The sequence below is a fragment of the Palaemon carinicauda genome, chromosome 30 (assembly GCF_036898095.1).
Source record: "Palaemon carinicauda isolate YSFRI2023 chromosome 30, ASM3689809v2, whole genome shotgun sequence".
Taxonomy (NCBI): Eukaryota; Metazoa; Arthropoda; class Malacostraca; order Decapoda; family Palaemonidae; genus Palaemon; species Palaemon carinicauda.
In genome coordinates, this window is record NC_090754.1 from 77571440 (window position 1) to 77597849 (window position 26410).

Sequence of the window (26410 nt, forward strand, 5' to 3'; positions counted from 1 at the left end):
GCACCTTGAGATTAGGGAGTTAGGGGGAGACTTATCTGGATTTTTCTGGTTAAGACTGGGAAATCCCAGCACCCTCCTATAAAGGCAGTTCATGAAAATATACCGCTTCAGAACAAAAAAGTTAACAAACAAGTTTTAAAACAAATAATGTAGTAAACCTGAATTATTTTACAGTATATACAATAAACAGGAGTATTGAAAAACATTTAACAATGTAATATTTTACTGTCCAATAACTCTGAATTGGGTAGAATTTAGAAACTGCACAATATAATGTACACATTGTAATAATGACTTGGACATAAAACACACACTGATACTTTGTTTTACTACCTATATAAAATGTTAATATAGTCTTTTATAGTTGGTGACTGCAAGTGACTACTCCAGCCCCCATAACTTTCACTCAAGTATTTTGAATTTGAAGTCTTAAATTTTAATAATAATGCCCATTTGTTTAATACTTATCGGCACAATCAATATTTACAGTCGATATTTATTCAAAATACTTGATCAAATCACTGTCATTCCTTAAATCTAGCTTAAGTAGGGGATGACATTTCTCTCAAAGTGTATGAATAAATTGCTTTCTCATTTAAATAATATCACTACAGCATTGCTTCAAAGTAACTAACCACTAAGTACCATAGACTTGTATCTCCCTCTGCTAGGATGACCAGCAATGAGAAGAGGAGAAGCAGTACAAATGTGACAACTATCCAAGTTATCTAATGAATTCCAAATGAACTTCTGCGTGAATTACAACATACTTAATTAGTATGGATTACTTTCTTGCCAAGCTGGAAGAGTAAAATAAGGTTACACAGTATTCAAACCTCAAACTTTTTAAAATTTTCTCAATCAACTTTTCAATTAATAAAAACATGCGTTACATACCATATGAGATATTAGTGAATCAAAAATTGTAAAATTACCAATTGATATGATTTTAGTGAGTACTGAACTGACACATTAACTGTGCCTTATCCCACTAAAGATGCTGCAATAAAAATCCACATGCTTTGTATAACACCCCTATTAGTGATTACAGAGGTAGAATTTCTTTTGAAATTTTAGATATCCCATTTCAAACAACAAAACAGACAAACCATTCAATACACATAGATTAAGCAATATTTAACATACTCTATACTAAATCCGCCTCTTAAAACAAACATTTATATGCAAGTTGAAGATATGTAATTTTTATACAATATACCCTTATATCTCATTTCTTATAAAATTTTACTATAGAACTGTTCAAGATATAAGAGTATACTGTATAAAATTTTCTGTAGAATCTTACCCCATGTACCTGATGGATTATTGTCTTCTAAAGGCTGTAGTAATTAATAATTTTCCAATTATACTAAATCACAATATAATTACAGTACTTTTCTCTCACTATCAGCCTCCTTTGCAATACTCTTCTACCTTCAGTATATTTAACTTTCAAATGTTTACAAAATACCATTCTATAGTATCCTAAGAGAATTTTTGACATTAAAATGAAACGGAAGTTTTCGTAGGATACTCTTGAGATTTTACCTATCAACACAGCAGACTTGAAAAGTAAAAATCTAAAATGAACAAGATCACACCAACTTGCCTATATCAAACTTTATTAAATTGCTAATTCAATGTATATCTGCAAAACTGAAGTTTACTTATCTCCTATCTGGATGAACTAGAGTTGAAATTTTAGAATCCTAAGAAGATGGGTGCACTCAAGTACAAATCATACCACTTCTTCAGTAAAGTACAGAAATATAACAAAATATAAAGACTGGTATATCTATAAACACAATTAATCAAGACATTGAATAAAGATAGTTATTTTCAACATCAACCCAGCTAATTGGGGTTTTCATTGCCGTGCTCAAAATACTAAATATTTTTTTAGGTACCCAAGTAAATTACTAGCCTCCTTTGTATATTTGTTAAAAGTTGAAGAAACAGTTATGAATGAAGCTGAATAATTTTAAGAGAGGTATTGATTTTATTAGATGGATTCGAGTTCAAATTCCTAAACCTTGTAGGGCTATCCATTTCATTCTGAAATTAAATAAGTTGAATTAATTTTAGAGTAGTAACTTAACAGTGTAAAGTGGAAGTGAATGATGAAATTTTTATCCCTACGATATGTCCTAGTGATATCATTTCTTCAAGATTATTTTAACAGTAACTGAAATGTTCATTCACCTCTGCTGAACAATTTCCCATTTTTTCAAAGTATATTTTCTATGGAAATCATCATTGTTTTTTTTTTAATCCGACTTGAATAGCAAGCATTCTCCGATATCAATAGATGACAGTGTATCTTGCATCTTTTTTCAAATTAACCCTAAGCAGAATATATGAAGTAAGCTTGTCCTTTATATGAGAAAGCTCTACAACACTGTAAATGTATTGACAAATGATAAAGTATTAGTGTATAATATTATATGTCTTATAAAACTTGAGAAAGCTCTCCTACATTGTAAGTGTATTGACAAATGATAAAGAATTGGTGTATAATATTATATGTCTTATAAAACTTTTAAAAACATCCCCTGCTATACAATGAATACAATGAAGTGGGGTTTTGGAACATCTAAACATCTACAGTTCCAATATTATGAAACAAACATTAATATCTGAATACAACAGTATTTCACACAACACTAACAAAGCGTTTACAGGAATTTAGACAATTGATATATGTACGAAAAGGAAAAAAAAACATAACCAGCTAATGCTAAATTTTCAACCAAACTGCAAAATAACTTTTCTATTTTAGCAAAAGGTTTTAGGTCTATAAACTGTCTAGGTATAAGAAAAACTTTATCTATATCAATAAAATTGCAGCTTTTTTAAAATCATTTACACAATTTAAGGGTAATACAGTATCTTTATAGGAAAACGGTTAATACCTTTCTTTAAACCAAAAGCACTCTTACAATATATAAAATTGAAGGTGGTATGACATAATTCCTGTTCTGAATATAGAACTATGCAACTTATTATAATCACAATACATTTGTGAGTTAAACCTCTTTTCTTTGATAACTGCAAAAATAAAAATTATACAATTACAAAAGACTAATTATATTGTATGCCCATCGATTTTACTGAGCAAAAATAGGAAGTTACCCTAGCCCCAACCCATTACCCTGTACTTGCTTATCAAGGATCTATACAACCACTTAAAATCTTTTTATTTTCAAGATTAATCTATCCTGAGGTCTCTGACTGATCAAGCTCTTGTAGCAAAGGATTTCTTAATCACAGAAATATTCCTTACTTGAACAGACTCTGTAAATCACTCCAATGAATAATAATAAGTGTTGAACAAACTATAAAGTTGTGAATGTGAAAAATTAAATATTTTGAGCATACTGTATATATTGATTAATCTGCATTTCATACATAAACATATACATTATATGTATATGTACACACTGTACCTATATATATGTATATACTTTATAGATAAATATGCAATGTGTATTTACACATTTATAATATTAATTTGTTCAACAAGCACAGGAGGTAATAAAAATATTTCAATATAACAAACCAAAATAACACTGCCAATAGAAAAAGTTAAAACTAACTTCCAATCTACTGTGACGAATGAATATTGAAAGAAGCCTTCAATTCATGACATTCATTCAGATCATCATGGCCAATGTAACTAATCAGCATCAACTTGTACCAACATGGATCTAGTTTGATACAGCAACTTCTCTTAGAGCTTCAGTGCATAATCCAGTACTGAAATATAACCACAGTATATGTGTGGATTTCCCTCAAACTTCATAATACACAACCACTGTAGATCACTACATTTTTCTACTGCTGTTGCAGTGCTTCAGGTTCAGGCTCCAAAATTGTGAACAAAACAATCTTGTTCCCTGCAAACTCTACAAACTCCATAGCCTCGTCAGTAACCTGATCATCTACGCTACGTTTTTTCACACCTGAAAAAAAATTAAACAATGAGGAAAAAATTACAGTACTGGTTAGGATCACTTGATTAATATGTAGAAAGTTCTTGAGCCTCTGATGTTTTCAGAACCCATCCAAATACACAAAGCATTTACTTATCATTTTTAAAAAAATCACATATTTTAAAGTAATTTGTATTTTTCCTAACAGTACTTACCTCCAACTACTTTCTTAGGAGTATCTGGGATTATCCTCCCAACCGACCAGAATTTTGTGTATTTTGCCCTATCTCTGTTTTCTATAGTGGGTTCCTCTGTGGCGGATGAATACTCGCCCTGAGGCGACCTGGGTCAGCGAGAGCGCGTGGCTAGGTCTCGGTCATCAGTAAGCTTTTGATAAATATGTTATCAAACTCCTGTAAGTCACTCGGGGAAGGATGGGCGGGCAATAACCCAAAAGTAGTTCGAGGTAAGTACTGTTAGGAAAAATACAAATTACTTAAAATTTGTGATTTGTTCCAACATGGAGTACTTACCTCGAACTACTTTCTTAGGAGACTTATACTTTAGGAGTCGGGGGTAGTCTTACGGACCGAGAGACCTGCTGGATAATAATGATTGAACCTAGATAGGAGGCTAGGTTCTTCTGACCACCAACTGGATATGAGACTTGTGGAGAACTGCGCAAAAAACTATTTAGTGTCTAAGTAACTCATCTCTGTAAGATCCTCCGGACATGGGCGTCTCCACTGAACGTTTCTCACATGGGAGGAGTAAGGGAAAAAGGGAATGGAGGGGAAGCAGGGACAAGGGGGGGAAAAAGTAGTAAGGAAGGAACTTATCGCTTGGAATTACTTTCCACGGGCCTCCCCGGGGCTTCAACCTTAAACCTTTTTGGAGCGCAGAAATGACCGGACCAATCAATGGAGAAGTCCAGAGACTTCCTAGTACAGTCCTTCAGGTAGTGGGCCGTAAACGTGGACTGCCTGGACCATGTGCCCGCCTTCAGAATCTGGCCCACAGCCATGTTCTTCTCGAAGGCTAGTGAAGTGCTCAGGCCCCAAATATTATGGGGGTGCGGCTTAGGGGCACCGAGGATCCGGCACTGTCATACGCTCTCTTAATCACTTGTCGTAACCAGAAGGAGATGGTGTTCCTGGACACCGCTTTCTTCACCGAGCCCGAGGAAATGAACAGACTCTAAATCCCTGGGCGAAGTCTGGCTGTCCTTTCCAGGTATTTTCTAACTGCCCTGACTGGGCATAGCAACAAATCCTTTGGATTGTCTGATCGAGGAATCGCTGGCACTGAAAATACCTCAAACCTAGGATCCCAAGAGGCTGGGTTCTGCGTCTTGGCCATGAAATCGGGCAAGAACTTGAAACTTAGATCCTTCCAACCTTTCGAGTGCGAAATCTCGTACGACAGCCCATGGAGTTCGCTCACTCGTTTAGCCGAGGCCAGGGCGAGAAGGAAGACAGTCTTGAGGGTGAGGTCTTTGTCTAGGATGTCCTTGAGGGGTTCGAAGGGTGGCTCAGACAGGGATTTAAGAACTCTGGCAACGTCCCACTGCGAGACTCCAGAGGAACGGGGAGAACACGATTGTTAGAACCTCTTGATGAGCATCGAGATCTGCCGGGAAGCTCCTAGATCTAGACCCTTGAGGAGAAAGACCTGTCCCAAGGCAGCTCGGACACCTTTGATGGCCGGGATAGACATGCCTACGTCATCTCTCAGATGGACTAGGAAATTTGCTATCTGATGAATGGAGGCCTCCAACGGCCTGAGGTTCTGAGAAGCACACCATTTTGTGTAAGTGGCCCATTTAGCTTGATAAACCGTGACTGAGGACCGTCTCAGGTAACCTGACATCCTTGTTGTGGTCTTCAATGAGTATCCCTCCCTCCTCAGGAGCCGCTCAATAGCATCCACGCGTGTAGGCGGAGGGACCGAGGGTTTTCGTGAAACCTTTGAAAGTGGGGCTGACGGAGGAGGTCTTCTCTGTCCGGAAGCGGCCAGGGTGGAAGGCCCGCCAGTTCCTTTAGGTCTGCGAACCACTCTCTCTCCGGCCACCAGGGCGCTACCTAAGTCATCCACAGGTTCTTTGCTCGTCTGACTCAACTGTTGAGGACCTGCCTGAGGGTCCCGAAGAGAAGGAAAGCATACACGTCGAGATTGTCCCAAGAGTGTTGAAAGGCGTCCTCAAACGCTGCTGCTGGGTCTGGGACTGGAGAACAGAACACGGGGAGCTATGCGTTGAGTTTTGTGGCGAAGAGGTCCATTATCGGCGACCCCCACTTCAGGATGACCGTCTGAGCCACTACTGGGTGTAGGGACCACTCCGACCCTACCACCTGGCCCATCCTGCTGAGGCCGTCGGCTAGGACGTTCCTCTTCCCTAGAATGAACCTGGCTGTGACCTCGATGTGCTCCTTTGCGGTCCATTCCAGGATCTTTGTCGTGAGACTGCACAACTCTTTCGACTTTAGCCCTCGTTGCTTTTGCATATAGGCTACCGCTGTGGCACTGTCGCACATCAGTACCACCGTGTTCCCTCGGAGAAGGTGGACGAATTCTACGCACGCCCTCTGAACCGCCATCAGTTCCAGGATGTTTATGTGAAGGTTCTTTTCTTCGGGGGACCACTTCCCCTTTGCTGATTCGTCGAAAAGATGGGCTCCCCATTCCTCCTCTGATGCGTCCGTGAAGAGCAGCATCTCCGGGGAATCGATCGCGAAGGGCATTCCCTTGACGGCGTTCGCCCTGTCGTGCCACCATTTCAGGGTTTCCTCTGTCTCCGTGGACACCGTGACCAGCTTGTGCGGGGACTCCCCCGGGGTCTAGAATTCTTTTAGGTTCCACTGAACCGCCCTTAGCTTGAGTCTCCCCTGGGGGACTAACTTCTCCAGCGACACCAGGTGGCCCACTAAACTCTGCCAGTCTTTGGCTCTCCTTGGAAGGTTTGATAGGAAGGGGAGAATTATTCGGTCTAGATTTTCTAACCTCTCTGAGGAGGGGAAGGCCCTCCCGAACTTGGTGTCTAGAACCATCCCCAGGTAGGTCACCCTGGTGGAGGGTATCAGTTGTGACTTTTCTAGGTTGACGGTGATACCCCATTCCTTGCAGAACCGTAGAAGGTTCGCGCCCTGCTCCTTCAGGTGGATGCCCTGTTCGTGAGCCCAGACTGAAACTGTTGTGAATACCCTCGTGAAGACCTGAGGAGCTGTCGACAGCCCGAAGCATAGGCACTTGAACTGCAATGCTTGGGCACCCCATTTCACCCTTAGGAACTTCCTGCTGGAGGGGTGGACAGGGATCTGAAAATATACGTCCTTGAGGTCTATCTAGAGACATCATGAAGTCTCCCTCCCTCAAGGCTGCCATTACCGACTTAGGGGTGTCCATCTTGAAGTCGGTCTTGCATACGAACTTGTTGAGCGCCGACAGATCTATGACCGGCCTCCAACCCCCTGTTGCCTTCTCCACCAGGAAGAGCCTGCTGTAGAACCCCGGGGTGGGGTTCTTGACTAGCTCCAATGCCCCTTTTGCGAGCATGGCCGGCACTTCCTTCTGTAATGCCACCTTCTTTAAGGGGTCCTTGGGAGCCAACCACTCCGCCTGTTGGTCGGGAATTAGAGGGAGCGGGTCCGCCAGGAAGGGCACCCTGTACCCGTCCCTCAGGACTGCTACGGTCCACAGATCTGCTCCGTTGTCCCGCCAAGCTTGCCAAGAGTGTTTGAGGCATCCCCCTACCTGAGGCTTCGGCAGGAGTGGGGGCCTCTCTCCCTACCTTCTCCTGGAGGCGCGGCTCGAACGTCCTCTCCTGGAGTTCGAGTAGCCAAGCCTAAAGGAGGCCTCCGGGGTCGTGCTTCCCCTGCGGGAGGGCTGCGAGGCTTGATGCCAGGAAACCAAAGTGGAATCTCTTCTGGGTTGGGCTGACGAGGAGTGGGGACTGTCTGGAGCAGTTCTTCTATGCGCAGGACGTCTTGCCGCTGGGGGCCTGGACTCTCCTGCCTCCTTGATTTTCCTCACTCTCTCCATCACTTCCTCGACTGCCTTCAGGGGGAGCTCCTCAGGCACCTAGCCTCCCTCTCGGGTAGCCTACGGAGTAGTTTACTGAGGACAGTGTCTCTCTTCTGTAGGACCCAGTTAGCAGTCTGCGAGAGGGACTGGAATGTGAGGAACTTCATCGCCTTCCCTCCTGAGCGGATCAGTTCCTGCAATAAAGTCTGATTCTTCGGCACGGAGAGATCAGAAGAGGACTGGAAACCCACTAGGGTACAGGCCCACCAGTCCAGCCAAGACGTGACGCTGACTATGTCCTGGGCCGTGTCCTCCATTATTGCGGCCTCCGCTGGGGAAAAACACACTGAGAACAACATAGCATAAATTTAACTGTACGCTAGTTTTATTTGAACTCTGAAAATAGATCGATGATTCTCTAAATAAAGTATACTAATTGGACAAATATATTCTTAAAAATAATATATTCCTTTTATATTATAAGAACTTAAATACTTAAGTTTTTAAGTAGAATTTTACTTTTCATAAATAACGATACAAAGAAATTTGTAATACTGTATCGATTGACAGAGAACTGCGTAGCGTAACTTTAACTGTACGCTAGTTTATTTAAACTCTGAAAATAGATCGATGATCATCTAGATAAAGAACACTAATAGGACAAATATATTCTTAAAAATAATATATTCCTTTATATTATAAAAACTTAACTACTTTTAGTTTGTAAGTTGAGTTTTACTTTCCATTCTCTGCATCGAAAAAGAAATGAAAATGCAAGTCATACAATGTAGTAACTACGTACTTTACGTCAGATGACTGTGATGTCATAGTGTTGGCGGTGTTCCTTCCGTCATTGTTTTCAGGAATGGGTTCGTTAAGTTTTACAGTAGGTTGAAAAAACCTCTAATCCTACCTTTTAAGCTATGAACATAGCGATCAAATACAGTACCAAAGAAAATCAAAATAAGCGAATGCCAATAACCAATTTAGTAGTACATCACCAAGATAACTCCCAAAATTCAGGTTAATAACGAGTGAATATCCAACGATGTTGCCGGCGTGAGTGGCAGAGAAAATCTGAGGAATCATGGAATGGTTTTAAGTACCTTCGCCAGAGGGCGCGCAGGTGGTACACCTGGCTACTCAATCTGCGATTGCCACGAGTTTTGAATTTCTGCCGGGACGTCAGAGACTAAAGCTATGTTTATATAACCACCGGGTAAGTCTTATGTTTGTTTGGAAGACTTAGTAGAAGGATCAAAGATATCTGGTGGTTTATCAAGATGTTGCCTTTGCCCAATCTGTCCTTTTATTTTCCTCTCTAGTATTCATTCTCAAACCCATTATTACTGCTCTTCCTTTAAAAAGAGTGCTATCCTGGATGGTACTAGTCATTGAATGTTGTGTCAACTCAGCCATGTTGACCAATTTTACCCAACATTTTGTTCCTATGGGTTACATTTGTATTTTTGAGTTATGTACATATTTTTGTTTCCAATTTTGAGCTGTTTTCAAGCATGATGAGGTCTTTTCATTATTTTCATTAGTTATTCTTTCTAGTGATATTGTGTAGAATTCGGAACAGTGCAACACAGACTGCGACAGTATTCACTAGTGTATCATACTATTTGTGGACTACATGATATTAGAGATCTTAAAATTGCTTGCAAACAGTATGCTACTCTATTATGTTGTCCTAAAAATTTGGTTTCTCAAAACAGACACTTGTCTACTGCTTATTCACAGTTTTAAGAAACCAATAATTTTTTGATATATTGCCATTCCTAGGGCAAGGGCTATGGCGGTGTCAGTGTGTGAGAAAATCATAAGTGAGGCTACTCATAAGTCTGGTAATTCCTTGGACCTAGAATAATAAGACTTCCTTAACTGCTGATTTAATCGATATGCTATTGAACTTTTGATACCATTGAAAAAAATATATATGCTGATAAATTACTCAACTGCAGCCTCTAAACTAAAAGCACTGGGGAAAATTTTAAAATCATCAGCTAATACACCCAATTGATGGTCTGTTTGCCACTCGGTAGAGCAAGATGCTTGATGCAAGCGCCCCATAGGCGTCTTCTGTGTGCTCAGTTTCAATAGACTCACTATTTGCCTTGTTTCTTTCAGAGTCTTGTGTGGTGGCTATCTATTGTTAACCCTTTTACCCCCAAAGGACGTACTGGTACGTTTCACAAAAGCCATCGCTTTACCCCCATGGACGTACCAGTACGTCCTTGCAAAAAAATGCTATAAAAATGTCTTTTTTCATATTTTTGAAAAATTTTTTTTTTTTAGAAAATTCGGGCATTTTCCAAGAGAATGAGACCAACCTGACCTCTCTATAACAAAAATTAAGGCTGTTAGAGCAATTTAAAAAAATATATACTGCAAAACGTGCTGGGAAAAAAATAACCCCCTCGGGGTTAAGGGTTGGAAATTTCCAAATAGCCTAGGGGTAAAAGGGTTAAGTGTGTGATGAGGTTATGAGGTTATTCGTACAGGCCAACACCTGGTTGAGGCCAATAGTCTTGATTCAAGCAAGAAAAAAAAAAAAAAAAAAAAAAAAAAAAAAAAAACACTTTTGCTGAACTTTTGCACAAGTATGGGAAGAATGAGTCTTCCATTCCGGAGATTTTTAAAGATGACGAAATCAATATGATCAAACATAGTTACTAGCTCTGCTACCACTAAGTCAGTTTGAAGATATGTGATAAGGTTCTTCTGGATACGGAGAAGGCATTAAACTTGGATAAAAGATATGCTGAAAAGGATACCCAATGATTCACTTGTCTTGCAATGAAAAGCCTCAAGCTTAGACAATAAGTTCTCAAGAACATTTGATTGACTGCCTAGTGAAAACATAAAACCCTCTTTAGCAAGTAAGGGATTGCTAGAAAAGTTTCAAGAGGTATCTGAAAAATACTGAAATACCTTGAGAAATTGCACCTTCATACTAAACAGCAAGATTTTCAGAAATAAATAAAAAGGGCAAATATCATCCATAGCAAATTTCTAACCAACTGGGCTTTTTAGAAAAATTCCTAATAGAATATCTTCACAAAAGTGCCAAATTCTGTATGAGAATTCTCCGATGAAAATTGCCCTGTTTAGATTGCCACATTTTTCAATTAAAAAAAAATGTCTGTGACAGCTTGTAAAATAAAAAATGACATTAGTATTCTTAAAATGGCAAAATTTGAATGTGATGACATGAGTAAGAAAATAGTAATTTAATACTGACCTGGTGACTGGATCGCCACAAGAACATAAGTTGGGTAGTTGGAGCACTGATCAGAAATGTACTTTCCAAAAGGCTCATAATCACTCACGGCTGGATAAGTCACACGCATGGTTTGACGCACCAATCCAGTATCAATGTTGTAATAGCCTATGTGAACAAAAAATTAAGCATTTGTAATATTCAAAATGGAATATTTAGTGGAAATCTATTATTACTTGTACATTAGTATATACTACAGTTTACTGTTAAGTAAATGAATTACATCCATGATAAAGATTATCCTTCCATAATCAAACAGAACAAAAAGAAAATACAGTGAAAAAAAAAAGAAAAAAAAAATTAATTTCCATAGTATGAACATTCTTAAGTTTTACAGTTCCTCAATTTTCCTTAAGCAAATCTGACACTTGCACGAATTTGTGGCACGCATTGTAACGACTCAAGTCATGAACTCGTTGTGAACTGGCATGAAGTGTTCGTAAACCTGTCGTGACATCATGGCATGTCGTCACGAGCATTTTGAAATGTTAAAAATTTTGGTCACGACAAAATTTCGTGACCGGGTCGTGAACTATGCGTGAACTGTTCGTGAACTCGTCGGAACGATGCGGGAAGTGCGCAAACTATGCGTGAACTCGTTGTGCCAGTTCGTGTCAATGTGGACAGGTCAGCTGAGATTCTGAGGTAATTTTTGTTTTTTTTGTTATCTTCCAGTTCGTGCCACAAAATGTCACGACTTGCCACGAAAAATTTGTGGCAAAAAGTCGTGCAAGTGTCAGGGTACCTTTACCATCTCATACTTTTCCTGAAAAAGTGTTGCAGGATTATTGCAAATGCATCCTAAGCTTAATAATTTACAGCTTTACCTACCATCCCCTGTGTGTAATCCCACCTGGTAGATTAGGTCTCAGACTACATGCACTAAAGGTAACAGTTAACATGTACAATACTAGACAAATCCTAGACCCCTTTTTTTTAATACAGACAGTTCAATAAGACTTATCAACTTGGAGCCTAGGAGAATTTATTCTGAATTTGACCCCTAGAAAATAAAAGATAAAAATAAAATAAATATATAAAATAAATATGTAAATGAAATAAAATAAATAAAATAAATAAAATAAATAAATTAATAAAATGAATAAATAAATAAAATGAATAAAATAAATAAAATAAAATAAGAAATAAATAAATAAATAAAACACATAAATAAATAAAATAAGTAAATAAATAAAATGTATAAATAAAATGAATAAAATAAATAAAAAATAAAATAAAATAAATAAACAAAAGAAATAAATAAATAAAAAAAATATATGAAATAAAACAAAATAAAAATAAAAATAAAATAAATAAATATAATAAAAAATAAAATAAATAAAAAAATTAATCAATAAATAAAATAGATAAATAAATAAATAAAATAAACACTTCTCCCATCAACTCTTTCATTCATCACCTTTGACAGACAACCATTTTCCATCCTCTTTACAATGCCAAATCACCTCAACACAAACTCATAAGTCATTTCTCACACCCTTTCTCACCCTCACTACATTGTTCGTAACCCTAACCAACTGAGATTCACCACCCTTACTCCCCAGACACTCCTTGAAAACATTTAACTTCGACTCTCCATTACTTTCATTCCCCACACCTCCAATCCATACATCACAGTTGGTAAAATTGACTTACTCACACAGAACTCGCTTTACTTTCTTCCCTAACCATCTATTCTTTACCAATTCCTTCACTGCACCTAAGTTTACATCCTTTATTCACTCTGATGTACCCTCCCTTCTACATCTCATAACCTTACTCTAACCCATATTAACTTGCTACTCCCTTCTCTCACACAACCTTCCAAACTCTGTCACTAATCCACATAGCTTCTCCTCCAAGTCTGCAACCAATACAGTATCATCCGCAAACAACAATTGATTCACCTCCTACTCATGATCACTCATCTATCAGTTTCAATCTTTGACCTAGCAATTTCTGTCTCGCCACAACTTTCATTCCCCAAAACTATCTATACATTCTAGTTGAAACAACCACTTTTTCATACAGCGTTCTCTTTATATTCATCCCTAACCGTCTATTCTTTACCACTCCCTTCACTGATCCCAGCACTTTACATCTTCATTCACTCTCTGATAACTCTCCCTTTCTGTGCATCTTATAACTTGACACAGCTTCTCCTCCGAGTCTGCAACCAAAACAGTATCATCCATAAACAACAAATGGCTCATTTGCCACTCAAGATCACTCATCTATCAGTTTTAATCCTCCACCAAGCAATCATCATCATCGTGAGGGGTAGATGGAGATAGTTTGAGCATGCTCTTCACACTCCCCCAAGATAGATTAGTTCATCAAATTTTCAACTGGGCTCCGCAAGGCACTAGAAGAGTTAGAAGACCCAGGCCTACATGACTGAGGACTATGAAGTGTGAAGTAGGAGATGATGAATGGAGAAGTATTGATTTAAAAGCTCAAGATAGAGACGATTGGCAAAATATAACCAAGGGCTTTTACATCAATAGGCATAGGAGGAGATGATGATGATGATACCAACTACTTTGTAAAACAAAAAATAAGTCTTTAATATACCCTTTACTTTGTAAAGAAAAGCTGTACAAGTATTTATGTATAATACCATAACTAAAAATTAAGGTTATATTCAAAATAAGAGTATAATTCGATCCACTTTTCGGTCCCTATCTCGTCATTATGTGAGGAGTACCTGTATAGTTATTTTTTTATCAATTTATTTTTAACAAATATTACAAATTTAGATGGAATTTATTTAGCTTTTCCGATGTTTTTACTATTCTTCCAAGTTATTTTAGCTATAACAAGAATAAAGACTGATATACAAACAATTTTCAATGAATATTTTTGAGCCAGGATTGACCTAGACCCTGGCCCACACCGCTAAATATGTTGGTGAAAACACAAAACCTATCCAGGGCTGAATATAATAATGCATAGTTAATAGTTATTTAATTAAGATAAAACATAGTTCATTTAGTTAAAATATGGAAAAAGTTGGGGAGACTCAGGGTCCACATCACACACACTTACCATGTATTCTTAAGGGAAAAATTAGTTTCACGTGAGAGTGTTTGGTATACACGGCCATTTTCATAAATCAATTAATCACGAGCAATGAGAGTGGACTGTACCAAACATGCAGATAACAAGAGTACAGTAGTAGCATATTGTTACTTACCCATCCACATTTTCTTGACCAAGTCAAATACTGTGCGAGGTGGGAGGACATGTCTGCGATCAAGAGACATCACAAAGCAACGTCCAGAAGTGTAATCAATGATGGCAGTCTTGTTCTGTAAATAAATTTTTTTTCATCAAAACCATGATTCATTACAATCCCATCAATCATTACCTAAATAATTGAATTTTAATAAAATTTATTATTTCTAAACTCATCTGATGTTATTAGTCCTTTCTTGAACCTATTTCAATATTGATTCCCACCCTGAAATTCAAAATTTACAGTTTTTTTCCTTGCAAAATGCCTCCCCCATCTAGTTAATTACGGAGCTGACTTGAGATTGACAGCAATTAACTAGGTGTAGGTATATCATTGTTCCTTTGCTTTCTTCATTTTCAAAGTCAAAACTAGATCATTTGCCCCTTGAAATCACTAGTCATTGGGGAGGAGAGGGCATGTTATAACCAGGGAAAATATACAAACGAAGCTAGCAGGCGCTGTGCATAAAATATCGCACAGCACCATTACACAGTTGTCATATGATTTTTACAGCATTTTGTTTTGCCTTTGATTGCATCCCCCTTGCTCATACCTTAAAACTGCCATACCAGCATCACCTTACACCTTTAACAGTGTTCTTTTATAAAGTTGTGACCTCAATTTCTTTTATAGAATTCTGATCGTTATTATTCACCACCAACCATCTAGACAATGGTCCATAAGATGATCAAGAAGGAAGGAAAGAAGAGGATTATTTTAAGAGTTGAAAAAAGAAATAATCGAGAAACACGATAAAGTTATGCAAGGCAGACATACCAAAAAATGTACTTTTGTACAACATCCATGATAAGCATAATCCAGAAGAAAGAAAGAAATCAAAGCAATTGATGCTATAAAAGGGATGCTGACATTGATGAAACAATGGCCATGTATTATGGATGATGTTGAGAACTTGCTTCTCAGATGGATCAATGAGATGCAATTAGCAGATGTAACTGAAAACAATTTGCGAAAAGGCAAATTTATTGTATACTGACCTTGTTAAAAAGGGGTTAGAAACATCAGTAGACAAAGAAAAAGAAACATTCAAAGTGAGTTGTGGGTGATTCAGAAACTTCGAGAGAAGGCAAGCTCTAATGTAAACAGAAATTTATTTTTGAGTTAAAAACATTCATGGATTCCATGTCTTACAAGCTGCAGCAAGTGTTCAACTGCAACAAGATGGTCTTTTTTAGAAGAAGATGCCCAGGAGGACTTTCATTAATGCAGAAGAGAAGACAATTTCTATTCACAAGCTTCTGAAAGACGGTTTGACCCTGCTGTTCAGGGCTAATGCTAGCGTGGATGGCAAAATCAAACCAAGTCTGACATAACTCAGAGAATTTACAAGCTTTAAGAAGTGCTAGACCCGGAAAAAGCAGCTAAACATTACATGGAGATCAAACAACAAGGCTTGGGTGACACACACTTTGTTTGTTGAATGAGTCCGCAAGCTTTTTGGTCATGGGGTCGAAAACCTCCCATTACAAACAAAACTTGTTACTTATAGACAATTACCATGCAGTAGTTGATCGCTTGAGTGAAAAATAATTGTTCGATTACCTCAGTGTTGTCAGGTTTATGAGGAAAGAGGAGACCATGTAAAGAATAGGCCAGACTATTCAGTGTATGTATGGGCACAGGAAAAAAGAGCCATAACCAGAAAGAGGGGTCCCATGAAATGAAAAGACATACTAGACCCTTGCCTCGATGCTTATGGAGGTGCAGATCCAAATTATATTTCATCTTTGGATTTTATAAAGACTGCTTAATTTCTTATACTTTGAAAGCTAGCAAAAATAACTTCCTTTTGCACTTGTTAGAGGATCAGTAATGTTACCTAATTGGGTAAATGTGTTTGTGGTAGCTCTAACCATACTGATTAACCATTCAACTTCTATAACTCTCACATCTAGTTTTTGAACGTCTTTTGGAAAGATGTCTAAATAGGTATGCTTAATAAAAGTAATAATGTTCCATAGTTTGCCAATTGGCTTTCACAAAGACCTTGGAAAATCTGATGCCCTTCTAACGATTTCCAATGCTGTACAGACATCCCTTGATTGCGGTCAGGAAGTTTGTATGATTAGCCTAGATTCTATTGCTGCATTTGACAACTATTAATACTAAAGCCCTTTTTTTCCAAGCTTTAAACTGATAGGAATAGGTGGGTTTTTTCTTAGCATCATTATTAAATGCATAGGTGAAAGATTGCAAAGAGGAGTTATTGATGGGCACTATAGTGACTACAGGAATGTTATAGCTATTGTTTCTCAGGGTAAGGTTCTTGGTCGATTACTTTTCACACTATTTACACAATATGCAGTTTGGCATAGAAAACAAGACAGTTGTATATTATGGTACAACTCTCTATCCATCAATTCCATCTCCTGATTGTAGACCTATGGATGCTGAATTCCTTAATAGAGACCTAGCGAAAATAGTGTATGGTGCAAATTATGGGGTACAAAACTGAATCCTAACAAATCACGAAGTATGATTGTGAGTACGTCAAGGACAGTGGCTCCTTGACATCCTGAGCTTTGCATTGACAATGTCCATTTAAAATTCTATGTTAGATTATTGATTGCCAATTTCCTTTAGAAAATAACATCTGGTCTGTTTCTACTTCAATTACACAAAAAATTGGCAAGTTAAGAAAGAAAGTCTTTCAAGATTTTTTGGTGATCACGCTATCCTTGGGAAATGTTTAATTCTTTTATTCTATATTTTGAATATTGTACCCCTGTCTGGTCTTCAGCTGCTGACTCTCACCTTAATTTGTTGGACTAAAGCTTGCAGTCTATTAAATTTTTGTCATTGGCACCACCGTTCAGCTATTTCTTTGTGCATGGTGCAAAAGATTTTTTCTAAATTTTGACACCATCCTTTGTTAATTCTAACAGTCTTGCCATCTCCATTATAAAGCTCAATCCAACAAAGCATTCTGTAAGTTTCATTCCAGCTGTGACCCAAATGTGGAATGATCTTCCTAATCTGAGAGTTTAAATCAGTGAACTTCAGAAGTTCAAATTTGTTGCAAATGGTTTTCTGTTGAACATGTGGGAACAAGTCTCAGTTCATAGCTTATATATGACTGATCTACTTTAATATTACTGATCCTAAATATCTTATATTTTTTGCTTATTTCTCATTTATAGTTTATTTGTTATTTCTCTATTTCCTTTCTGCACTGAGCTTTTTTCTTTGTTGGGAGCCCTTGGGCTTAACTCCCTGCTTTTCCAGCTTGGGCTGTAGCTTGTCTAGTAATAATAATAATACAAATTTAACCAATATTCGCAATCCTTCCAGCTATTTAAGCATTGCCACTTGTTGAACCTTTCCAAAGAAGCGTACAAAAAATAGATTTTCATTCAGGTATAAAAATTGATCCCAGTTTGAGGTAATCTTATCCATTTTGAGATGAGAGTCATCATCCAGGTAGAGAATTGGAGAGCAGTTTTGAGACAAACATAGCTACTTGAAATTGTAAACCTTCAAACCATTCACAAACCGAAGGAGATTCCTTGAATTCTGGCCCATAGAATGTGAAAGTACGCAGATATCAAGTCTTATCAAAATTACCCAATCTACTTTCCTTATGGCCCCCAAGACTGTCAATGGTGTTACAATAAAATAATTAGTAAAAATTATGAACTTTTTTAATATCGAAACATCTAGAACCAGTCTCCAACCTCCTGATGCTTTGAGGATTAGGAATAACTAGTTGTAAAAACCCTGGAATGAATTAATGATTTCCATTTCCTTCTTTTCTAGGATTTTTTGCAATCATAATCTTCAAAACATGGGTCTTTTATGAATTGGTTCGATAAATTGGAAAATGTATTGGTTCCTTGGACAAAGGATGATTGGAGGATAAGAGGAATTCAATAGCCCTTATTGACCACAGACAGCCACCAGGAGTCATGACGAAGGCTTCCAAAACCTGATGAAGTAGGACAGCCTCCCTCCAACACGGATTCATTGAGAAATATCATCATCGTGTTCTTCTATGGGTTCCATTAGTCCTGTTAACATTTTAGATGGAAGGTCTGCCAGAGAAAAAACCTGCAGGTCTACCACTTATGATATGAAGCGCTTGGGAGAGAACATTTTTTAGATTTAGTCGATACGGGCCAATACACAGAAACAGGAGGTTTTCGAGAAAGATTTTGGGCCAATACAGAGAAACAGGAGGTTTTTGAGAAAAATTTTGGCCTGATACAAAGAAATGGGAGATTTTTGAGAAAGATTTTGGCCCAATATGGAGAAACGGGGGGGGGGGGGGGGTTGAGAAAGGTTTTGCGCCGATACAGAGAAGTGGGAGGTTTTTGAGAAAGATTTTGGGCAGATACAGAGAAACGGGAGTTTTTTTTAGAAAGATTTTGGGCCGATACAGAGAAACGGGAAGTTTTTGAGAAAGATTTTGGGTCGATACAGAGAAACAGGAGGCTTTTGAGAAAGATTTTGGGCAAATGCAGAGAAACAGGAGGTTTTTGAGAAAGATTCAGGTGTCTTAACATCCACCTGTGCTGCCACCTTATCCATTTCTATTCATATCAAATACAAGACCTAAATTTGGAAAAGAAATTGGACAATGTTTCTGTGTACAAGACACAGCAAGAGTACTTTAATTTCCCAATTTCACTAACAAACAGCATTTCTTTAGTTAACCACCTCAAAACACTTGCATTTAAAGATTCCTTATTATTTACATTAACGATGGCTTCAAAAGAATTAAATAGATCTAAACTCAAAGTTAAAACAATTGCTTTGTTTTGTATAAATTGAGTCACAAGTGTTTATTTCAAAGAGTGGATGCATATTTAGATCCAGGCTATCAGCTCAGTCTTCTACCTCTGAATCTACTGGGCATAAAAAGGAGATCAGATCATAGAAAAATACAAGGGTTTTGCAGCATAAATATTGGAAGTCATTTGAGAGAGTGAGGCTGATTGACTGTCTTGACGTGTGCTCCATCAGAACCCGTACTGACTGGTGCACTAGAACCACTAGGAAAAATATTAGGAGTTATGCTAGGATTTGAAACTGAGAAGGTTAGGCTAGAGGCTCTGCCTTTGCCTGAAGACTGGATGGCCGTCATCTAACAAAGGAAGCCAAAGAGGAAAAGAGCTTACAAAACTAAATATTATCAAAGCTTAAAAAATTGCTAATAGCTTGAGTGGTATCATCACCACCTCCAATGTAATCAACTGGCATAGTCTTCTCTAGATTTTCCCAAACCAAAGTTTTGGAACTCTCAATCTCGTCAACTATCCTCTGAACATAACTCTTCCCAAGAGGAACAGGAAGCCATTAACATACTTCATGATTACTGTATCTAGATGGCAAGAGAGACAAAGAGAATGAGGATTATGATTGCCCAGCAATAACTCTTGAACAATTTAAGCAGGAATTACTAACAAATCCAGGAAAACATATCCCTTAAGATTGCTAATAACCTAAACCACATAAAATAATCCAGAACAAAGTTGACAAGAGAACTGAAAAACAAACTATCTGTGGCATACAAGATGAGCATCTATTAAGGGGTTTATCATAGATTTTACTCATCTTTCTTCTTAACTACCCTTTCTAATACTAGATTTTTTTTTTTAGTACATACTTACAATCAACAACATCAAGAGTTCATACCTCCAGGCATGATTAAAATTTTAATACCGTAATCCTTAGAGTCATCCTCTTTTAAGTTTTCTCACAACATACGTCACTATATTGAGCAAAAGATATACTGTAGTTAAAATAATCAACAGTATCACAATAAGGTTCCCTTCACAAATGTAGGTCAATCTGTTTCTTATTTCTTGAAAAACACAGATGATTGTATATGCACACAGGTTCGGAATACTTACGGTCTTGAAGTCATGAATGAATCGACCTCGACGGCCAAATTCGAAACTCGGTACATGAATCTGTTCGTATGCTTCTTCGTCAAGATCTAGATCAAATTCTTCTTTGAAAAGGGCCCCAGTGCTCCACTCAGCAGGATGCTTTTTCTGCAAAGAATATCAGATTACAGAGAAGATTAATATTGTAAAAAAAAATAACTAGTATTACAGTATAATAAAAATTTATCAGACAATTTCACCAAATTATCTAAATTCAAAATTTAAAATAATTTTGCATTTCTTCCTTAAAAATGCAATAAACAATCCAGAATAAGGCGTGCGCGGACAGAGTGTCGAAAGACAGAGTGTCGAAGGACAGAGCGTCGAAGGACAAAGTGTCGAATGGACAAAATGTCGAACAGACAAAGTGTCGAACAGACAAAAAGTCGAACAGACAATGTGTCGAAATTATGAAAATGATAAATGATAAAATATAAATGATAAAAAGAGAGAGAATACAGTATCCATTTAACTAACGACCTAATTAACCTTTAACTATATAATAATGTTTTCATTGGTATATCCTTACATATAACTATATAACAATGATAAAATATAAATGATAAAAAGATAAAGAATACAGTATCCATTTAACTAACGACCTAATTAACCTTTAACTATATAATAATGTTTACATTGGTATATCCTTACATATAACTATATAACAATGTTTACAATGATATACTGTATCCTTACATATAACAATTCTTACAGAGCACAAACATCAAAGGGGGGAACAAATGCGAGGGCCTGAATTTGCTTTATAATAAAAGCATTATTTCGCTCATTATACCATGTCTGCAATCCTAGGGCTTGGATTTTTCTCCATAAACACTGCCCGAAGTGAAAGAAGCATCCATAAATTGATGTTTGTGCTCTGTTCAATAAGTTAAATGAGTCTTTTGATGATGAAACCGATGAAACATTAGGAGAATTTTTACAATATTTTGAAGCTACATGGCTTGGAATCGTCCAGAGGGGAAGAAGAAGAAAGCCATTATATGAAATTGACTTGTGGTCAGTTCACGAGAGAGTTGCAAAAGATTTGCCTAGGACTAATAACTCCGTTGAAGGGTGGCATAATGCTTTTCATAGAAGAGTGAAGATTTGCCACCCAACAGAGGACAAACTTTTACGAAAACTTCGTATGGAGCAGGCCAGCACTGAAATCATTCTAGGACAAATTCAACAAGGCCGTGACGCAAAAAGAAAATACAAGAAATATGCTCTCCTTAACCTAAGACTAAAAAGTATTTTTGATATATATGACGTCAATGATGGGTTACAATATCTTAGAGCCATCGCTCACAATCTTTAAATAAATATTGCTACAAGTTTTTTTAAAACATTAATACATTTGTATTTTCATATTTTATGTCTTCTCATAAATAGATTTTTATTGCTTATATTGATGTATGATGTATATTTATGATCCTATATCCATTTTATTTTTTCAAAAGCGCTGAATGACCTTGTAATCCCAGTGCTTGGCGTAAGCCTAAATTGAATAATCAACTCAAAAAACATTTATAACTCCTTGTAACTCTCTATCTTCTGGATGACCTTGAAGTCCCATTCCTTGACCTAAGCCTAAAATCAATAATCAAATCCAATCTATCTATCTCTCTTTTTAACTTTTGTCCATTCTACACTTTGTCCATTCGACACTTTGTCCATTCTACACTTTGCCCATTCAACACTTTGTCCTTCGACGCTCTGTCCTTCGACGCTCTGCCTTTCGACACTCTGTCCTAATACCGAATAAGGTACCTGTCCCAAATGCTACACTATCTTCACTTAGACAATAAATATTACCTAAGAAAAAGCCTATAACTATAACCAAAGGGAAATGATGTTTTGATGCTAATGGAAGAGGAAAGTCCTAGGTAGATTATTTAGAATAATTGAGATGATTTACAAAAGGACAAGGAAAAACATCATAACAGCAGTTGGGGAAACACAAACCTCTGAAGTTAGTGTTGGATTACATCAGGAATCAGCATTAAGCCTTTTTTTATTTGTGCTGATAATGAATGTGTTAAGTGAAGAGATCAGGAATGAGGAGTTGTGGGAGATGCTATATGCAAATGATTTGATTACTGCTGAAAATTAGGGTGACTTACAAAGAAAGGCTGTAGAGTGGTAGAAGATTTTGTAGGGGTGGCTTGAGGGTGAACGTGGATAAGACTGAGGTTATGGCAAGCGGTAAGCAAGGTAGGGACAGGATAGCCATACATGGGAGTAGAGGCTTGGTTATTAAACAGATGGAACAATTTAGATACTTGGGATCTACTATAAGTTAGGAGAGAGATTGTGAGTTTGAATAGTGGAGGGAGGCAGCGTGGGTGGTAAGAAAAGGCCAATCTACATCAAATTCAAGATCTATTGCACAGTACTGTGTTAACGTATGGATCTGAAACGTGCACTCTTATGAGGAAAAGAGGATGCAAGGCTTGAGAGAACAGAGATGAAAATTCTGAGGTGGATTAGGGGAATATCACTGCTTGAAAGATTAGAAAGTGATGAAATAAGAATAATGGTAGGTGTAGTAAAGATCACGGAGGTGGTGCAGGCACATGTTGAGGATGCATGGGGGGCTAGGGCAGAACCTCTAAGGGAGGGTGAGATTGAGATAAGAGACAGAGAATTACATAGCCAAATAAACTGAAGTGTGATTGGGAGAGAAGAGGCAGTGAATTACAGAGCAAGATAAGGTGAAGGATGATCAGGAGATATGAGGTTTGATGAGAGAGAAGTGGTATGATGAAAGAGAATGCCTTTGATAACAGACATTGGAGAGGGCACCTTAGGCAAATGACCCCTTAATGTAGGGATAATGGTAGGAAAGACGACGACGACAAGTGTCCCTTGGAAAATGTTTTTCCCTCTACTTTATTGTGAACGTATTATACTACTGGCATTGATCTTGTTAGATCATCAACTCCTCCTCCTACGCCTATTGATGCAAAGGGCCTATATTGTTAGATACAGTAACTAACCATAATTATGATGGCAATGAATAACTAACCAAATATGTCAATATAGGTATGTAATCTAAACTAGCAACCCATTATGAAGATCTTTTGGCTTAATACAAATTAGTGATACTAAAAAAGATGACTAGCATAAAATGAGACAGATATAAAACAAACTCTCTGAAATCCAATTCAGTTTGGAGACAGCTAAGATAGATCCCATCCAGCAAAATATTCCCAGCCCTGGGGATGAATTCTTTCGTTGAATCTATGAGACCAGCTAATTGTAATTAAAAGTAATTCATCTATTAAAATTAATGAATCACAATCACAGTACTGTATATAGCATAACTAACATTCCATGTGTATGGGATCAAACCTGTCACAACTCCGACTTCAGCATCTTACCTCATTAAGAATTCCTTCCTGACTGTTTACCTCCTACCTACTCTCATCTAATGAGGATCAAGTACATAAAATGTAATTGTAACTGAATAATACCAAAATTGATATAATTTCTCACCTCAGAAACCTGGTTTTTAAAAATTACAAAAAAGACCCGTACCTTAAGGGGACCGTCCGCCACTTTTTTCCTAACGATCCAAAATACACCATTTCTATATTGTATATGTTTTAGACATATATAATACCTTCATAATATAAAAAAATTCAAGTCATTAGATAAAAAAATACTTGATTTATTAGCAAAAATCATGATTTAAAACAAAATTTAGGTACATTTTTCCCCACAAATACGACACCATTTGTATTGAATCTTATACAGTACCATAAAAACTAATTTATAAAGCGAACAATTCTGTGAGACAGAATTTTCATTTTCCTCTTTTTTTTCCTTGAATTTTTATTTACTTTTCCTCGTCTAGACGCAAAATAATCGTGAAAATGAAAGTAAAAATAAAATCAAAATTCCGTCTCACAAAATTGTGGGATTTTTATTCCTCTTTTCAATGATTTCTTTCTCTCTAATATCGAACAATAAATAAGTGAGAAAAATGTACCTAAGTGTGAATAATTATGTTTTTGAGATATGAGCTCCCAAATATTTGCAAAAAATTTTAGCTTCTTAAAGAAACCAAGATAACATTATTATGACAATTTTATTGTTTATTCCTATATAAACGCACCCTAAACGAGGTATTTAAACCCTATGTTTACTATTACACTTGGCATAATGATGTCATGAGTTGCCTAGCATGTTTCAGCTTTGTACTCTTATTCATGTTACCCTCTCTTCTTGGTTCTTTTTTTCTTGTTCTCTGCTTACTTTTTGTTCTTTCTATGACCTTAGGTAACATTGGCCTTTCTATAAAGTTCCCGAGAACGTTGTGAAAACACAATGTACAGACGAACAGCAAGTAAACAAACAAATACATTATAACTTCTATATGTCTTTTGAAACTCTAGCTACTGTTCTCGTAGGACGTAGATTTCGTTCCCCTTCCCTCTACCAATGCCTTCCATTTCTGCCAGAAGTACGAGATTTTGAACATATATGAGAGAGAGAGAGAGAGAGAGAGAGAGAGAGAGAGAGAGAGAGAGAGAGAGAGAGAGAGAGAGAGAGAGAAATCATGAATCACTGAGAATTCAACTTTGGATTGATAGCATTTGGTTGATATAGATGGAAGTTCAAATTGAGAGAGAGAGAGAGAGAGAGAGAGAGAGAGAGAGAGAGAGAGGAGAGAGAGAGAGAGAGAGAGAGAGAGAGAGAGAGAGAGAGAGAGAGAGAGAGAGAGAGAGAAATCATGAATCACTGAAAGAATTCAACTTTGGATTGATAGCATTTGGTTGATATAGATGGCAGTTCAAATTGAGAGAGAGAGAGAGAGAGAGAGAGAGAGAGAGAGAGAGAGAGAGAGAGAGAGAGAGAGAGAGAGAGAGAGAGAGAGAGAGAGAGAGAGAGAAAAAAATCATGAATCACTGAAAGAATTCAACTTTGGATTGATAGCATTTGGTTGATATAGATGGCAGTTCAAATTGAGAGAGAGAGAGAGAGAGAGAGAGAGAGAGAGAGAGAGAGAGAGGAGAGAGAGAGAGAGAGAGAGAGAGAGAAATCATGAATCACTGAGAGAATTCAACTTTGGATTGATAACATTTGGTTGATACAGATGGCAGTTCAAATTGAGAGAGAGAGAGAGAGAGAGAGAGAGAGAGAGAGAGGAGAGAGAGAGAGGAGAGAGAGAGAGAGAGAGAGAGAGAAATCATGTATCACTGAGAGAATTCAACTTTGGATTGATAGCATTTGGTTGATATAGATGGCAGTTCAAATTGAGAGAGAGAGAGAGAGAGAGAGAGAGAGAGAGAGAGAGAGAGAGAGAGAGGAGAGAGAGAGAGAGAGAGAGGAGAGAGAGGAGAGAGAGAGAGAGAGAGAGATCAACCATCATTTGATTCTAAGAGAGAGTAGAATACTGGTATTATAGTATTTGTATAAATGGGAGTTTAAAGTAATGAGAGAGAGAGAGAGGGAGAGAGAGAGAGAGAGAGAGAGAGAGAGAGAGAGAGAGAGAGAGAGAGAGAGAGAGAGAGAGATACAAAAATAAACACAAAGACGATTCTGTCAAACTCAGTCATGCAGACGACGCAGTAAGGATGTCATCATTTAAAGACTGCTATATCTTCATTATTTGAAAAAATAATTGACTATTTGTTCTTTATATGACCTTAGGTAACATTGGCCTTGCTATAAAGTTCCCGAGGATGATGTTAAAACACAATGTACATACGAACTGCAAGTAAACTAACACATGCATTATAACTTCTATACGTCTTTGGAATCTCTGGCTGCGGTTTTCCCAGGATGTAGAATTTATTCACCTACTTTCTACTAATGCCTTCCATTTCTGCCTGACGACACAGTAAGGATGACATCATCATTTATAGACCGCTATATCTTTGTTATTTGTAAAAATCATTGGCTGAAACTTCTGAAGAGCATGTACGATATGTTTATGCATTAAAACGATTTTTGATTTCTGAAAGTTGGTAAGTCAAAACACCATGGCGGACAATCCCCTTAAACCATACCAAAGAAT

General features: G+C 37.4%; 1 protein-coding gene across 1 annotated transcript in view; it reads right to left on the reverse strand.

Moving 5' to 3' along the window:
- Positions 1-205: 205 nt before the first annotated feature.
- LOC137623307 (integral membrane protein 2C) overlaps positions 206-26410 on the reverse strand; it is a 39395-nt gene continuing 13190 nt past the window's right edge. The window contains exons 4-7 of the mRNA XM_068354105.1: positions 20350-20493; positions 14435-14549; positions 11200-11346; positions 206-3962 (exon numbers count right to left, since the gene is read on the reverse strand). Of these exons, the coding sequence (XP_068210206.1) occupies positions 3835-3962; positions 11200-11346; positions 14435-14549; positions 20350-20493 (534 nt within the window). The 3' untranslated portion in view covers positions 206-3834. The remainder of the gene's footprint in view (positions 3963-11199; positions 11347-14434; positions 14550-20349; positions 20494-26410) is intronic.